The following is an 18,447-nucleotide window of genomic DNA, read 5'->3' as shown; positions in this document are numbered from 1 at the left end:
AACGACAATTGGACGGAGGAATGGTACACACGTGCACTCACATGTATCCATGTGACCTTTGCTGACCTACAGAGTGACCTTATATCTGCTTAATGAGGACCTTAATGAGGTGGGTTTTGTGTGTGTGTGTGTGTGTGTGTGTGTGTGTGTGTGTGTGTGTGTGTGTGTGTGTGTGTGTGTGTGTGTGTGTGTGTGTGTGTGTGTGTGTGTGTGTGTGTGTGTGTGTGTGCGCGCGTGCGTGTTGGTGTGCTGTACCCCACGGAGGGCTTCGATCACATTGCATGCGAAATGTCAAAGAACAGTAAGGACACTATAATTGAACAGCCGCACAGTAAGAGTTTTTCCATTTAACCATCTGAACCCTATTCTCCACTTAGTCGTGCAAAGTAACAGGTTGTATTCCTTTAAATAGTTGGAAGATTTTTGAATGCTCAAAATAGGGACACCAAGTTGAAAGCGGTTAAATACACCGTTTTACACTAACGGGGTTAAATGAACCCAGTCATACACTTGAATGTATTTGAAAACAGAGTTTTAACTGTCAGCCGGTGTCCCACATGGAGATCTGTGTTTGTGCCTGTGTGTGAAGACTGCAAACTGAAAAGTGTACTTGCCAATCAATTCGGCCCACTGGCAGAGCCTGATTGGTTGAGCCTCAATTGGCTGAGGCAGAGGCTGGAAATTGCACAGGTGAAAGGAGTTGGCTTCATTAAGCCCACTGGCAGAGCCTGACCAGAGCCTTTTGTGGTGGTTCTGGAGAACCGTGGGTCCGACCGACACGATACCTGGCACTGCACTCCCTGTGGGGGTGTGGAACGCGTGTGTCGAATGTGAAGTCGGTGGGTCAAACGCTTCTTGTGTTACGTGCATTAAAACCGTACACACACACACACACACACACACACACACACACACACACACACACACACACACACACACACACACACACACACACGCACGCAGACAGAGACGTGGCGCATTTATAGTAGGATGATTCCCTGCTTTCATATGATATGAAAAAACGAAATATAAAAACAATCCAATGGCAGTCCCTGAGTCACATCTGGTCACAAATGGTAAACACAGACGCACGCGCACACACACACACACACACACACACACACACACACGCACACGCACACGCACGCACACGCACACACACACACACATGCACATGCACATGCACATGCACATGCACATGCACATGCACATGCACATGCACATGCACATGCACATGCACATGCACATGCACATGCACATGCACATGCACACACTGTCTGCACTGAAAATGAACTTGTAACTGGGTTTTTGAAAGGCACTATATCAATTCTTGTTATTATTATTATTGAGGGCTATGCCCAGTTTTGTGTGCACGTGTGTACCCCATAGCGATGATTTGATTGGCTAAGCAGGAATTGAGGACAAAAGGTGAGAACTAGTGATTATCCGGATTTGGACTTTAGGATAAAAAGTGAGTGACACACACACACACACACACACACACACACACACACACACACACACACACACACACACACACCGATTGATGTTTTACACTGGGTTCCAGTGTAAAGCTGTGGTGTGTGCAAGAGTTATGGTGTGTTCCAATCTGTCGCGTGCTAACGTGGCTCACTGCTAACACTGTGAGATCATTGAAGGTGTACGAGGGAAAGTTTCAAACAACAGAAGGAAGCGTGTGGTTACGTGGTAACCTATGTTCTCTGAGTGAAGAGACTATCTCTCCACCCAACATATTTCATATGTATGGGGAATGTCCCCACCTCACTTGTGACGTGGATACCTCTTTAAGACACACCAGTGCACTGGCACGCACGGGTATATAAGGCCCAGGTGGTGCGTGATTACACTGGTTTACTTGATCGACACCGCTTCTGAGCGACATCGAGGTGGAGAGATAGTCTCTTCACTCAGAGAACATAGGTTACCACGTAACCACACGTTCTCTATCGTATCAGAGACTATCTCTCCACCCAACATATTTCATATGTATGGGGAACTCTGTAAGACACCTCGTGAGGAAGCGAAGCAGTCCCAGAACCCCAAAGACAACACCAGTGGGCTTCGACCCAGCACATACTGAATTTGGAATGATTCATCATGTATGTTCAATGTAATGTATTTACAACCCCTGGAACGGCCGGACAGCCAGACGCCATCCGCCGCCAAATGCTCAGGCGCTAGGCGCCACCCAGAGCCCGGCCCTGCAAGACGCTAAGGCCAGAGACCACAGGGGTGAAGGGCCGCCCAAGCCAGCCCACTAGACGCAAGGCTGGCTTGACTGGTGAAGGTGACAATGACACCCACCGCTGAGTAGCATGCGAGACCAACTCCCCGAAGGGAGCGAATGCTGCATGTTCAGCCGGTATAACCGGGTGAATGTACATTAGACGGAGTAGACTATGTCGCCGCTGTGCAGGTCTGTCAGAGACGCACCTTTCCACAGCGTCCCCAGGTGGAGTGTGCCTGCCCTCCAGGCGGCACTGGTACTCCTACCTGTTTGTGTGCTGGATAACCTCTGTGATCCATGCACTCTCACTTGAAGCACTCAAAGAGCTGGTTCGTTACTCTGTGGGCCTTGTGTGGCCCTGGCATACGAATCTAATGCTCCAATAGGGCAGAGTGAGGACCGACTCCGTCTCTGTATGTCTACTGTCTGTATGACGATGGTAGGACAGAGCTCAATCACCTGATTGAGACGTGCCCTTTTGAAAACATTGGGGAGAAAGGCCGGTTTGGGGCAAGACTATACCATCATCCGGCATAGGCCTGCAGAGCTCATTATGGATTGACAGAGCTCGCAACTCCCCCATTTCTCCTTGCAGATGTGACACCGACAAGACTGCTGTCTTGAGCATGTCACGCTCACTGACTAAAGGTCGTAGAGCCTCCGGAGCTAACCCCAGATGGGCCTGATTGGGTCCCTAACCTGAGCTCCTCTGGGCCTCAGGGCACCCTTCAGGAAATGCTCTTCCTTTCTTTGTAACGAGGTTACTGCAGTCTGCAGGGCCTGCGCTCCCGCTCAAGTCAGCCTGCCGAACACTCGGTCAGCTGACTGTTGAAGCCCTGTTCTCTGAACCGGAATGATCCTTATGTCACATCACGGTTTTACAAGTAAAAAGTGGATGGCCTTCGTTTTTGTGCATAGTTCCCATCGCGTTTATGCTGCGGAGCTAAGCACATACCCAGTGAGAAGGGTGCTGGATGCCACACTGATACCACATAATGGTAGAACCTGATAAATGCTGACAGCATCGATCAAGAGGCTGTCCCACAGAACTCAGATTGGAAGGCATCTCGCCGTAAACCCATGCGGCAGCGAGGCCTTGTGTGGAATGTGCACATGTTCCCGTTGGGGCTGGCCTGCCTGCCCACCTATATGCCTGCTGGATTGTTTCACAAGCCAATGAGTGAAGTCCAGTCTTGGAGACTATCTGCCTAAGACAGTTAGGCCCATTTACCCTGCTCCACCACCCTGCTTAGGAGGGTGGGAAGGGTGAAAATCAATAGACTGACTGGCTCACACTCTGATCAGGCCGTAGGCAAAATGCAGGGATTGATGGCGACAACACCTAAGCATTGCCATGTAGGAAGCGGCAGCACCCCTCACTGACAGAGACATTCTTGTGGCTGACACTGCAGTGCTAACAGCAAGAATGCTGTCCTGTGAGAAGCCATTGCAGCCCAAGTCTCCACGGGCTTAATTGGCTCATGCCGTAAGGCAGACAATACCACTCCCCGAGGAGGGACTGCTGGCCTATTGTGTGAGGGATGAACGGTATGAGGACCAACTGGGTGACTATTGTGTCGCCCTTGTGTGGGACAGCGGCCCGCCATGTTGCCAGATCCCTGGCCTAGCCACACGATTACCTCTGGATGAGGAGGGAGCTCAACCGGTCTCCAACACACAGAATTACACCCAGGTGTTTAAATGGCCATGCCGTAATACAACCTTATGGTGGTTCTGCTCACCCCTGACAGTCTCGTCACATTCTGCTGTGTGAACAGCAGTGTGAATTCGCTGGAACAACGTGGAACGTGTAAACTGACGCTGTCAACGATACGCCCACGTAGTGCATGACTGTGAATGACAGATAATGCACTGGCTGCATGTTCAGAAGAGCCGGAGGCACAAAGTGCACCATGATTGCCCTCAGCCCTAAGGGGCGGAGGCACAACCTGAGGGTGGCCCGACTCACTAGAGCAAGGGACAGAGTCCCTGCTTTGCCCTCTAACACATGCCGAGGAGCGCTGCGGACTGTGAGAGTTGACGCCTGCAAGGCCTCTTGTTGAGGTGCCGGCCTAGGTGCCCAAAGTGCTGCAGGTGCCTGGCCACGTTGTTGTGGCACTGCACCTCTGAGCGAGCACACCCCATTCAGTTATCCAATTTAGGATGCAAAGGCCCTCCCGCCAAGGACTATGTCCAATCGGGGGGCTAGACATATGCCGAATGGGAGGACACGGGACTCGAAGGTTCTGTCATCTAAGACAAGCCGGTCAGTGCGTCAGACCCGGGATCTGAGAATAAACATCCCCGGTCGAGCATGGCAAGCCAGTCGCCTTGGAGGATGGCCTGTAAGACCCTCAGCCCTTCCTTGCCGGGAGTGCTGTAAGCAGCACCCCACCCTCCCGAAGACATAGTGGAACCCACCCAGGGGTCCACCTGAATTGTCTTCCAGGACAACCGCTGTCCCGAGAGACAGCGGGTGGGGTCTGGGGCCTTAACTGTCAGGACTGAGGTATGGGCTTAGCCCGCCGAGCACATTTTAGCCATACCCTGCCGGTTGGCCTGTAACCGGACCCCTAGGTCCCTGGAACTGCCAAACCTGACTGGGGTTGCACAGCCTGAGGGGTGACCGAGGCAGGCTACTCATGGCCTTGCCGGAGCATTCCTGCACCTCCTGTGCACCTCCACAGCCTCCTTAGGATTCTGTAGCAAAGCACTGGCCTTTTGGCCAAACATGGCCGGTGGCTCAATAGGCAGCGTGGGGGAGCTTGTCCTCCTATCGCAGCTTGGCCTGGGGCTGCCACAGACGGCACCTCACCAAAGGGCATCAATAGCATGCCTGCTGCCACTGCCTGGGGAGCCTGAAAGCCAGTCGCCGCAGCTCCTCAATAAGGTCCGGGCCCTAATGGTCACATAAGTGCCACATATAAGCCGGTGCTGAAGCAGTGACAGAATAACCCTGTGTTGACTAGCTGTGCCTAGATAGCCATAGTGCATTCTCGGGATGAGAAGGAGCTTACTTTGTGGTTTCGAACCGGTAACCGGATTATACCATGCAAGTTTACACCTATAGGTGCGTGAACGGCCTTGCCGTGATACACCGTACAGAGTATTCCGCCCGACAGCCGCGGCACACTCGAGTTGCCAACATTGGCGAAACTACATCACGGACGCGTGAGCTGACACGGTCAGCAATACGCCGTATATACAGTAGTGTGCAAATGGCTGTGATTTCAGGGCTTGCTCCTGGCAGACTCAGCACGTCCTATACACTGTATAGTGCGCTACTACACCTGAACGCGGAAAGCTGACTGCCACGGCAGCCATACGCTCATCCTGTCTATGACAGAACCCACGGTTCGGAGGATGAGCTTGCTCCGTGGCGTCCCCCGTCGCACGGGTTCTACCACGCAGTCTACACCGGAGTGCGTGAACGGCTTTAGCCGCAATACACTCAAGTGAGCTCTCTCTCACGAGGCGAGGCAAAAACACGGCACTACAGATGCGGAAGTCGCCCCAGCGACAATACGCCTGTATAGTGCGTTTTAATGCTATAGCCTGGCCGGGCTGTTGTTTTGATTGATTGATTTACTGATTTACTAACAGCTTGCAGAATTACAGTACATTTCGAGTACAACTCAATACAAATACTGTTAACAGAGAGTGGGCGATACCATAAAGCATTACACTTGTTTACAATAGGGCCCACCATCTTCAATTCATCAAAACATTTAGAGACGTACGAATATACACAACTATATTCACTGCGCACTCGCAGGTCCCCTCCAGCCCACAGAATATGCAGCATGGATGCGTGAATTGACGCCATGCCAATAATACACCCATATAGTGCGTTGTATTCCACTGCCTTTAAGGATTACCGGGCCACTGGTCCTGTCTGTGTCACTGCACTCAGATCGACAGACAGGCTACACCACAGGAGCGTAAACTGGCGCCCCGCCAGCAATACCCCTGTATAGTGTGTTATATGGCCGTCGGATTCCTTCATTCCTCCTAGCCTCAACTGGCAAGAGGAAGAAAAACATACAGGAGTCAGGATCTTCATGAGCTGCTATCAGCATGACCAGGGAACCCACAGGTCACCCACTGGTCATGGCCATCCTCTGTGGGCATATGTGCCCCACGCAGCCCCAGAGAAACCCCTGCTGTTTCCATTTAATTCAATACCTATATACACTATTATTTTAATATGTTATATTAAATATATACAAATTTAATTGCTTAAACATGCTCAAAAAACGGGGAGTATAGTAATGTGCTTGAGAAGTGAGGGCACAATTTACCCTATGTGCAATTTACACTGCTGTCTCTCAGTCACATATTGATATTCATGTGTTGTTGTTTTTTTTGTTTTTTTTTCTCTTGGTAACATGTTTCATGTGGACCCCAAAAGACTAGCTGACTGCCATGGCATCAGCTAATGGGGATCTTTCCAAATAGAAAAATAACTAAACAACAGCCAGCTGAGTTCTATAGTCTCTCTCTCTCTCTCTCTGGAGGAGGTTGCACCTGAATTTCCTAGCTGCACTGAGACACAGAGTGTTTGAGTTGGAGACAAACACTCTGCTCCAAACGTTTTGCATTATATAGTGTATATACGTATACCAATTTCCACTGTTTGGTCCACTAGAACAGGGATTTATGAGAGTCTCCGCTCGACTTTCCAGGCAACAATTTACCCTACGATATATCACCGTGCACTGGAGACCAAACTTTGTTTGTTGTGGAATTAGCTCGTCCTGTCTATGACTGACAGGACCCACGGTTCGGAGGATAAGCTTGCTCCGTGGCTTCCCCCGTCCGTACGGGTTCTACCACGCAGTCTACACCAGGGTGTGTGAACGGCTTTAGCCGCAATACACCCCAGGGAGCTCTGTCTCTCACGAGGCGAAGCAAAAGAACACAGCACCCAAGCCGCGGAAGCCGCCCCAGCGACAATACGCCTGTATACTATACACTAGTGTATACTGTATAGTGTGCTGTGTTAAATGATAAGCCTATAGCGGGGCTGATGTTTCGCTGCGCCAAACGCAGGTCCACTCCAGCCCACGGAATATGCATCACGGATGCGTTAACTGACACCAAGCCAGTGATACAAACATATAGTGCGATTATTCCACTGCTTTACAGGATTACAGAGCCAATGATCCTATAGCGGGGCTGATGTTTCGCTGCGCCAACCGCAGGTCCACTCCAGCCCACGGAATATGCATCACGGATGCGTTAACTGACACCAAGCCAGTGATACAAACGTATAGTGCGATTATTCCGCTGCTTTACAGGATTACAGAGCCAATGGTCCTGTCTGTGTCCCTGCCCACAGGTCGACAGACAGGCTACACCACAGGACGCGTAAACTAACACTATGTCAGCAATACGCCTGTAACGGTGTTTTGGCTGGTGTTACCCTGTTTTTGTTTGCTATACCTACAAACGAGCTGTGTGACAGCAATCCAGAGAGGAGCGATCCACGCCAGCTCTCTAACCTGCCTCCAGCAGTGGATTAATCCGGCTGCCAGAACTCGTGAGTAGTTGCTTTTCAAAAAGTCTAAAAAATGCAGTTATTGTTGATAACTTGCTCTGCACTTCCGTTGAGGAGACCACGTCTTGGACTGCTCGGTGGAGATCAAAAAAGCAGTGTAATCACGCACCACCTGGGCCTTATATACCCGTGCGTGCCAGTGCACTGGTGTGTCTTAAAGAGGTATCCACGTCACAAGTGAGGTGGGGACATTCCCCATACATATGAAATATGTTGGGTGGAGAGATAGTCTCTGATACGATAGAGAACATTTGGTGCATTATTGCCTCCTGCGTGCGTGCTTGTGCGTGTGTGTGTGTGTGTCTCTTGGTAGTGGTGGTGCAGTGTCTCTGATGAAGGGTAAACGGTGAGGTACTGGTCAGCAGCGTGCTGCACCTACCCAGGTGCATCCTGGTGCTATTGAGATCAATAGAGCTCCAATAGCTGCAGCTCCTCACTCCTCCTCTCCTCTCCCTACACCTCCACCCTCCCTCTCCACCTCCTCTCCTTACACCTCCACCCTCCCTCTCCACCTCCTCTCTCTCCTCTCCTTACACCTCCACCCTCCCTCTCCACCTCCTCTCCTCTCCTTACACCTCCACCCTCCCTCTCCACCTCCTCTCCTCTCCTTACACCTCCACCCTCCCTCTCCACCTCCTCTCCTTACACCTCCACCCTCCCTCTCCACCTCCTCTCCTCTCCTTACACCTCCACCCTCCCTCTCCATCTCCTCTCCTCTCCTTACACCTCCACCCTCCCTCTCCATCTCCTCTCCTCTCCTTACACCTCCACCCTCCCTCTCCACCTCCTCTCCTCTCCTTACACCTCCACCCTCCCTCTCCACCTCCTCTCCTCTCCTTACACCTCCACCCTCCCTCTCCACCTCCTCTCCTCTCCTTACACCTCCACCCTCCCTCTCCACCTCCTATCCTCTCCTTACACCTCCACCCTCCCTCTCCATCTCCTCTCCTTACACCTCCACCCTCCCTCTCCACCTCCTCTTCTCTCCTTACACCTCCACCCTCCCTCTCCACCTCCTCTCCTCTCCTTACACCTCCACCCTCCCTCTCCACCTCCTCTCCTCTCCTTACACCTCCACCCTCCCTCTCCACCTCCTCTCCTCTCCTTACACCTCCACCCTCCCTCTCCATCTCCTCTCCTTACACCTCCACCCTCCCTCTCCACCTCCTCTTCTCTCCTTACACCTCCACCCTCCCTCTCCACCTCCTCTCCTCTCCTTACACCTCCACCCTCCCTCTCCACCTCCTCTCCTCTCCTTACACCTCCACCCTCCCTCTCCACCTCCTCTCCTTACACCTCCACCCTCCCTCTCCACCTCCTCTCCTCTCCTTACACCTCCACCCTCCCTCTCCATCTCCTCTCCTCTCCTTACACCTCCACCCTCCCTCTCCATCTCCTCTCCTTACACCTCCACCCTCCCTCTCCATCTCCTCTCCTTACACCTCCACCCTCCCTCTACCACCTCCTCTCCTTACACCTCCACCCTCCCTCTCCACCTCCTCTCCTCTCCTTACACCTCCACATTCCCTCTCCACCTCCTCTCCTCTCCTTACACCTCCACCCTCCCTCTCCATCTCCTCTCCTCTCCTTACACCTCCACCCTCCCTTTCCACCTCCTCTCCTTACACCTCCATCCTCCCTCTCCATCTCCTCTCCTCTCCTTACACCTCCACCCTCCCTCTCCATCTCCTCTCCTCTCCTTACACCTCCACCCTCCCTCTCCACCTCCTCTCCTCTCCTTACACCTCCACCCTCCCTCTCCATCTCCTCTCCTCTCCTTACACCTCCACCCTCCCTCTCCATCTCCTCTCCTCTCCTTACACCTCCACCCTCCCTCTCCACCTCCTCTCCTCTCCTTACACCTCCACCCTCCCTCTCCATCTCCTCTCCTCTCCTTACACCTCCACCCTCCCTCTCCACCTCCTCTCCTTACACCTCCACCCTCCCTCTCCATCTCCTCTCCTCTCCTTATACCTCCACCCTCCCTCTCCATCTCCTCTTCTCTCCTTACACCTCCACCCTCCCTCTCCATCTCCTCTCCTCTCCTTACACAAAAATGAAAGAAAACCCTCAACCCTCACACCCATACTGCTCAGTGACACCGCATACTATAGAATAAAATAGTAAAATGATAAAAAGCTCATGGAAAACATCTGAAAAGAAAATGGCGTACAGTTTCTACTCAAGTAATGGACAAGGGGCAGCCAAACCTTATCAAATTGTCTCTCCCTGTTTCTCAGGAAATACCTTATTCTCTCAAGATGAAGTGTATTTAAATTAGCCAATGCTTAAATGCAGGAGCCTCAGTGGGGGCTCGAAAAAATGGCCGAAATGTATATAGGGTTGAAAAGGGTTGAAATGGTTAATGTATGTTTTGTAATAATATTCAATCTACAAAGTAACTGTAACTAAAGTTTTCAACTAAATGTAGTGGCGTGAAAGTGTAATATCTGGATCCGAGATGTAGTGGAATAGAAGTAAAAGTATTGCAAATTAGTGTGGTTGCCCGAATGGGCAACCAGACTCTTGTAACTGTGACACTTTATTATTATTATTATTTTTTTTTTTTCACTGGAGTAGTCTTTATTTTGACGCTTTATACCTCCCACACTGTACGCTGTACGCACTTGAGCCATATGTCAAATTGACCGGAAAAATCGGGAATCGTGTGCGTGTATTTTGTTAAGAGAAATGTTGTATAGTTTAATTGATATGAATTTATTAGTGAATTAAATTTCCCCATTGACATGAATGGGAAAAGGCAAAAATTCACATAAAAGTATTTGTTCCTCGGAGACTGTAATCACTATAGTTACAAAACTGTTAGGGATATTTCTTAATTATCACTAAAATTAATTAAAATTATAATTTTATAGGTCGGCCTCATGGTGGCGCTATAACAGCCCACTTTACCTTTTGGCTTATAACTCTTGAACCGTAGAAAATTATTTTTTCCCTGGATTCCTTGGGTCATGACGCATCTCCCCATATAGGCCACGCCCATTTCCGCCATGATAGATTTTCCGCCATTTTGAATTTTGTCCAAAACACACTTTTTGCTTTTCCTCCTACAGATTTCGTTCAAATCTCACAGAAATCGGCACACGTGATCTCTGGACCCATCCAATTAAAATTGAGCCGCAGAATTTTGAAAGTGCGTATCGTTCGGCCGTAATCGTCTTCCGAAGTTAGTAGGAGGGGCCTATATCACAAAAATGCCATAAATCATGAACGGAATGTCCAATCCATCCCAAATTTCAATCACATGTCCGGGGTGGTTCAATCAACCAAGTTCTAAAAGCAATTCCATTTTCATCCATAGGGGGCGCCGCAAATGCGAGAAATGTAACCGTGTGTCGCAAAAACATGAATTTCGGGGGTTAAATCCCCTCCGAATTACTTACGCATGATCTAAGGCGTGACTTGAAATTGTAATTGGCTGGCAATACTAGTGGGAGGGGCATATGTAAGCCACTGCGGCAACCACACTCTGCAATTTTTTAAAATTGCGAATTTTCTAGTTGGAAATACTCCAGTAAAGTACAAATACCTCAAAATGATACTGACGAACAGTACTTAAATAAATGTACTGTGTTAATTTCTACCAACACCCCTCCTCACTTATTCCCTGTTCTGCTTGCAACTCCTCTCTCCTTCTCCACCTTATTTCCCTATATTCATCCTCTCGTCTCATTCTCTCTCCTCTCCTGACTCCTCCCTTCCTCCTGCCTTGACTTTGGTTTATTTACGGTGTCTCTCTGTGGATTAACAAGACCGCAACAATCAATGGACGCTTCTCACCACTACTACACTCACAGTACACACTGTAACTGTACTGTATCTCTCCTCTCTCACTCTCTCTCTCTCTCTCTCTCTCTCTCTCTCTCTCTCTCTCTCTCTCTCTCTCTCCCTGTCTCTCTGTCTCTCTGTCTCTCTCTTTCTGCTTGTGTCAGCTGCTTTGCAAGCACTGCTAAACTTCAAGTCCTTGTAGTCTCCCCTGCTAGCACTGTAATGTTTACTTTGTATATAGTACCAAGATTTATACGGTATACTGCTGTCACTGTACGGCCAACTGCTTCACAAATACACTATCACACACGACACATACATGGTTTAAAATCTAAAGCTCGTAACACGATGCGTTGTGAGCTTATAGATCTTCTATTTCTGGCACATGACACCGCTGTACAACAAAGCATGAATCGGGCTTAAGCATAAGAAATCAACACTGGTGCATCCGGGTGGCCTCAACCACTGTTATGTAGAGGCCAGTGTTTGATACCTGGCAGCAGTGCCAGTTTGACAGATCTGTAACTCTGAGAGTTACTGCCGGCCGGGGGGCCCTAAAAAGGTGTGAGAACTACTGTTACTGTACATGGGTATTAATTAACGGTAGATTAACAATGAAGACATCGGTGATGGCGGTAGGAAGTAGACTGGCTATAAGCAGCGGATTTTGTCCACGACTTCTGCTGTTTGGTTGTGGTGACTGTTCAATGAATGTGACTCACATGTGCGCTCATCAGGGAGGCGAACTGGAGGAGATAAATAAATATGAGGAAAAAAAGTAAATCAACTCGTAATGACCACGGTGAATATTAATCACAACAAACTGCTTCTTCTTCAGCAGCTTTCTTTATGTCGAAAGCATCTCGAAGAGCTCCAGAAGTCCCCCTGGGACTAATAAAACACATACATACACAATGGAATTGACCTCTAACCTCCTATTATGGATCATAATGGCTTTTACTGATTGAATAGGCCAAGGTCCTCATCCTATCTGTCCAATCTGTGAGCCATACATCTCCATTCAGCCGTCTGTATCTGATAGAGATGATGTGAAAACCATATGTCGGCCATTGTGGTACGTTCCACATGCAACAATGGCACGGAGTGGTGCACAATGGCACCCCGAGCACCACTTCCTGTAGTGGCTAACCTGATTAGGTAAATGACAGGCTATCCCCCTCGTTTGTCATTGTTAGCACATTAGCAATCTGACCCAAACCCCATAGAGAGCCATATCCTTGCTAAGCTAATCACTGAGTGATGGTTATCTCCAGGCCAGCTCCCGTGTCAGAGGTTAGGAGATACAGGGGGGAGGAGAGGGCGAGAGAGGACAGAAGAGAGTGGGAGAGAGAGCAGGACTAGCAGAGGTATAGTATTTCTGAGGAAAGAGCTCAATGGAGCAGGAGACAGAGAGAGAGAGAGAGAGAGATAGAGAGAGAGAGAAAGAGAGAGAGAGACTTGCCAAGGGCTTACACATGGCCTGATATCGGACCACTGTAAGAGTCCTGGGGCGGAGTGTGTGTGTGTGTGTGTGTGTGTGTGTGTGTGTGTGTGTGTGTGTGTGTGTGTGTGTGTGTGTGTGTGTGTGTGTGTGTGTGTGTGTGTTTGTGTGTGTGTGTGTGTGTGTGTCTAATTTCTGTGTGTGCGTGCACTCACACACTTTAAGCTCATTGGGTGCCGTGTCAGAAATGGGACAATATTAATGTTATGATCTAGTTCAGCGCAGGGTTTCAGCTTAGTAGAGTTTCAGTTAACGAGGACAAATGCACATGCACACGTGCCACAACTCACACATACATACACACACAGTCAGTGAATAATATATAGGTCATTCGTTTCAACCTGCTGGCTGAAAGCATGCTTCCAAGAGTGCCAAATAAAACCTCCAATGCTTTGTATTCAATCCAGTTTGGCTTGCTGTACCATTTCTTTAGTGACTGGCAAACTATAGAGGCAAAATAAATTGCTTGTTATACATTACATTTGTAACATCAAATAGAATTAAATAATAACGAACTGCACAGTGGGAATTTGTCTCTGTGCAGGACTGATGCAGGAATTATGTCACAATGAAACCTATCGAGGAAGGGCTGGTAGTGTGTCCACAAGACAGTGTCCTGCTGTACTGTACTGTCTGTACTGTCCACTCCTAAAGGACCCCTGGAGGGTCCCCGGACCCCACTTTGAGAACTACTGTACTGCTATACTGTACATGGCGTGTGTCATTCCCCTTTCTGTTTCCTTACACTACAGAGAGAACCTACATATATGCTTTATTTAAAGATACAGTATTCTTTGGACCTTTCTGCTTTGATAGGACAGTGAACAAGGGAGACACTGAGACAGGAAAGACCGGGAGATGACATGCATGCAGTAAAGTGGCTCAGGTTGAACTGGGGTCAGCTGCAGGAAGGACTATAGCCATATTTATATGGTGTGCACTTGGTGAGCCACACCATACTTACTTTTATTCTTAGTGTTAGGAGGGGCGTTGGCCAATGCAGTGTAGTCTTATATATGGTCTAATCTTATATCATCACTTTCCACAGGTAACATGGCAATTTCTTCAGTGACAGATGTTTCTTCAAACACTACAAAATCAACTGCCTACAACAGTTTTTCAGTTTTAGATGTTTGGGGGAAAAACCAAAACCAAAACAAAACAAACTTCCACCCTTAAATTGATTGATTGATTGATTGATTGAAATATTTATTAACAGTTTGCAGAATTTACAGTACATTTCAAGCACAAAACTGTGAGTGGACGACCCAATTAAGAATTACACTTGTTTACAACAGGGTCCACATTGTTCAATTCATCAAAACATTTAGAGACATACAAATAGACATTTCTATGTAGCTAAAGAACAGAACAGGAATTCATCATATAGGAAGCAAAAAGGGAAAAGATACATATACAGTGAGGGGAAAGGGGGTGGGGTGGGGGGGATTCAGATCTTACAGAGGCCAGTTTCGAATTGCAGCCATCCGTAGGTGCCCTTTGAGAGCGGTTTTGAAGGAGTCAAGGGATTCACATGTCTTAATGACAATGTTGGTAGGGCGTTCCACATTTTGGTGGCATAGGAGCGAAAAGAATTTAGTCCCTTGTTTGTGCCGAATCTGGGTTGTACATGGTTTGTTGCACTCCCTCTGGTGTTGTGGGTGTGGACTTCGTTTACATTAAGGAAGTATTTAGACAGGTACATGGGTATCTTGGTGGTGTAACGAATCTTGTGGACCAGACCCATTGCAAGATGCTGTACTCTGTCGTTGACCCTAAGCCATCCCAGCCTGTCAAAGTGGGCAGGGGTGAGGTGGGTTCGGGGGGTGAGGCCAAGTAGGAGCCTGACCAGTTTGTTTTGGGAGGTCTGGAGCCTTGTTTTAAGGGCCTTTGAGGTGCTGTGGTACCAAGAGGTGGATGCATAGTCAAAGAAACCTTGTACGAGGGCTCCTGTTAAGGTCTTCAAGGTGTTTTTGCTGACCAGCCATTGCATGGTAAATTATTCAATTAATTAACAACTGTGGCATTGGCCAGGTCACAAAATGTTGTGTTTACTGCTTTGATGTTGGCTTTGATGTTAGAATTAATGATGATGATGATGATGATGATGATGATTATGTTGATGAAGGTGGTGTTTTGTTGGACTTGCAGCTGCGTTCTGGGGGGACATCGCCCTGGATGAGGAGGACCTGCGTATGTTCCAGATCGACAGGACGATAGACCTCACCCAGCACACACACACACAGACACACTCCCGACAGGGTCACACCACAGGTGAGAAGCATTATGTTGTGTTATATATAATCTGGCAAGTTTCTTATTCTTTTTCGCTACTTTTTTTCTTTTTTTTAAATTAACGTGATTGGCACTTGGTAAAGCTACTACATATATACGGTATATAAAGTATAGGTGTTTTATAGCCTACATAAATGACAATGACAACACAGGGTATTCTAGCTGTATGTGTGGGTGAATGGGAGTTCAGATTTAATGGCCTAGTGAAATGAAAATTTTGTTTTTCACATTAGAGCATATAGCCGTGGTCATCATGTGGGCATTTTCTGTGTATTTTTATATTAAAAGCCAATTTGAATTACGTTTTCCTGTGAGAAACTTGCTGTGTGATGACTTGCTTCGTTTGAATATAAATAAATAATGAATCGCATTTTTATAGCACTTTTCCAAGTGCTCAACGCGCTTTACAATGGTTCATTCATTCATACATTGGGAGGTGAAGCGGCGAACAGTCGACGCCAGCGTCCTCACTTCCCACATTCACACACCAATGGTGGCAGCGTATATCTATTCTACATCCGAGCATAGACATGGTAACACCCCGCCTGCCTCTGATCGGCCTACCGACACTGCCCGTCTAGCCCCCATGGTCTCACCAGACTGTCCTCCGAGACGCTACTCCGTGGTGGGAAATAATAAGTGCAAGAGAATGGCAGCTTGGCACGTGCGACAGTAAATTGTAAGTTTCATTTTTGTAGAAGAGGCAAACTAATATTGTTTATGTCGTCTGCTTTGATTGATTGATTGATTGAACGCGTACATTGTATGATTTGATTTGGGTGTGTTCTAAATTAAAGTGTTAGTGTTGATTATCGTGTAGCGTAATATAGTAAAACTAATACTATTATACGAAAAATGTATTAATTATTTGATAATTATACTATCAAGGGAAAAGAGACCTTTTTACAAGTTTACCCATGTATACAAATAATTTAAACGGCATAAACAATATTAGTTTGCCTCTTCTACAAAAATAAAAGTTAGTGTGCCAAGCTGTCATTCTCTTGTATTATATATCGTACTCCTCCTTGGAGGAAACTCTGGTAAGGCCGGCAGTGTCGGTAGGCCAATCAGAGGCAGGCGGGGCATTACCATATCTATGCTTGGACATAGAATAGATATACGCATGGTGGCAAGGGCCGGCGAGTGATGTGCCAAACGGATCATTTCAGTGTGTGAGCGATTCGGTTCACGCCCACGGCAATGATCCGATTAACTGAATCGATTCACGGTTCAGTGGCACTTCCGGAGTCCCTGCAGCAAGCACTGTGACTGACTGACTGTACTGTCTGTAGCACAACTCAATACAAAAAAACTGTACAACTGTGAGTGGACGACCAATAAAGCATTATACTTGTTTACAAGAGCGTCCAACTTGTTCAATTCATTATAACATTTAGAGACATACAAATATAGACTTATATATAGCCAGCCAAAAAACAGGAACTCGTCATCATAAAGGAGGTAAAAAGGGGAAAGCAAGTAGTGTAGTGTACACTTCCATTTGTATAAAAATTTGTGGTTTTATTTTTTGCACTAGTAGGCTTACTACTAACATGTAAATGTTGGATAACACACAGCCACTAAACTTAGCATACCAAGTGATCAATTGCAGCATTCGAGGCTACGCCCCAGCACTATTATTTATGTTGCATATTTGTATCTCGTTAGTCATAGCCTATTCATACTGTTGTAGTAGGCTAGCTATTCATTCAGTTTCTCAGAAGAAACGTGTCAGCTCAGCTGAGCTCCCGATCGACGATATCCGTTGTGTGTGTGTGTGTGTGTGTGTGTGTGTGTGTGTGTGTGTGTGCGCGCGTGTGCGTGCTGGGGGGTGGGGGGGCGTGACCGTGAACCGACTCATTGCAAGACGTGAGCGATTCGATTCACGCGTACGGCAATGAATCGGCTCTTATGAACGAGTCGCTCGTGACCGACACATCACTTTGAACCTCACACCGACCAACTCATTGGAGGCAATGTAGGGTTCAGTGTCTTGCCCAAGGACACTTCGACATGTGGACAGGAGGAGCCGGGATTCGAACCATACTTGGACTGCAAGTACGGTTCCTGCTGAGAACCATGGCCTCAGATTTGGAGATGCTGATCCTCATCCCAGCTGCCGTACACTCGACTGCAAACCAGCCCACAAAATGAGGTTAATACTAAGGTTCAGGTCACACAGGTGTCCCGGGAGAAGATGGGGCTGGACCTTATTATCCATAGTCCATAAGTCCTTAAAAAGTACACATGTGTTTTAGACTTGTCTAGGTGACTATATATTTTTTCCAACAGAGTACAAGTGATATCCTCGGCACATCAACTAGCTCCATGAACTAGTTGAGTTTCTTATACTCACTAAATGTTCCATGCATTTGATTAGTACAGGAACGAGGGCAGTTGGTCTAAACTCAGGACTACAGTACATCATCCATTTTCAACCTATATGTTCGTATAATTGGTCTCCATTGTCTCCTCAAGAAACACACAATGTCGCTCATAGTGACCGTTGCTTCACTGACCCATAGGGCGTCTATACGGCTTATCACCCTCTCAGTTCTTTCATACATACCCCACCCAGGGCAGATAAAGGCTGGAAGTGTGATGTTAGATGTATGCAGCATGTACAATATATACCTACAGTCGCAATAATGACAGGCACATACTGATGTCATTAAAGGCTTCTCTTCTCTTCTCTTCTCTTCTCTTCTCTTCTCTTCTCTTCTCTTCTCTTCTCTTCTCTTCTCTTCTCTTCTCTTCTCTTCTCTTCTCTTCTCTTCTCTTCTCTTCTCTTCTCTTCTCTTCTCTTCTCTTCTCTTCTCTTCTCTTCTCTTCTCTTCTCTTCTCTTCTCTTCTCTTCTCTTCTCTTCTCTTCTCTTCTCTTCTCTTCTCTTCTCTTCTCCTGTGTCAGGTGGCCTGGAGGAGGAACTTGAGGTTATCAAGAAGAGAAGTTCATTATACCTGCTGCTGGAGAGGATACGTAGATTTGGTTTTGGTATGGACACTGCACTCTTACATACACTGCATGTGCTTTACCTACACATTCACTCTCCC

General features: G+C 47.8%; 1 protein-coding gene across 1 annotated transcript in view; it reads left to right on the top strand.

Annotated features, from left to right (window-relative positions):
- Nucleotides 1-18,447, top strand: part of tll1 (tolloid-like 1) — a gene marked incomplete at its 3' end in the record, with an annotated part of 66,969 nt that overhangs the window by 13,749 nt on the left and 34,773 nt on the right. The window contains exons 2-3 of the mRNA XM_083764840.1: nt 15,250-15,372; nt 18,305-18,388. Coding sequence (XP_083620966.1) covers nt 15,250-15,372; nt 18,305-18,388 — 207 coding nt within the window. The remainder of the gene's footprint in view (nt 1-15,249; nt 15,373-18,304; nt 18,389-18,447) is intronic.

This window comes from Protomyctophum parallelum, assembly GCF_964188405.1.
Source record: "Protomyctophum parallelum genome assembly, chromosome: 5".
In the NCBI taxonomy this organism is placed as follows: domain Eukaryota; kingdom Metazoa; phylum Chordata; class Actinopteri; order Myctophiformes; family Myctophidae; genus Protomyctophum; species Protomyctophum parallelum.
The sequence above is the reverse complement of the archived record's forward strand: the minus strand, read 5'-3'. Positions and strand labels throughout refer to the sequence as shown.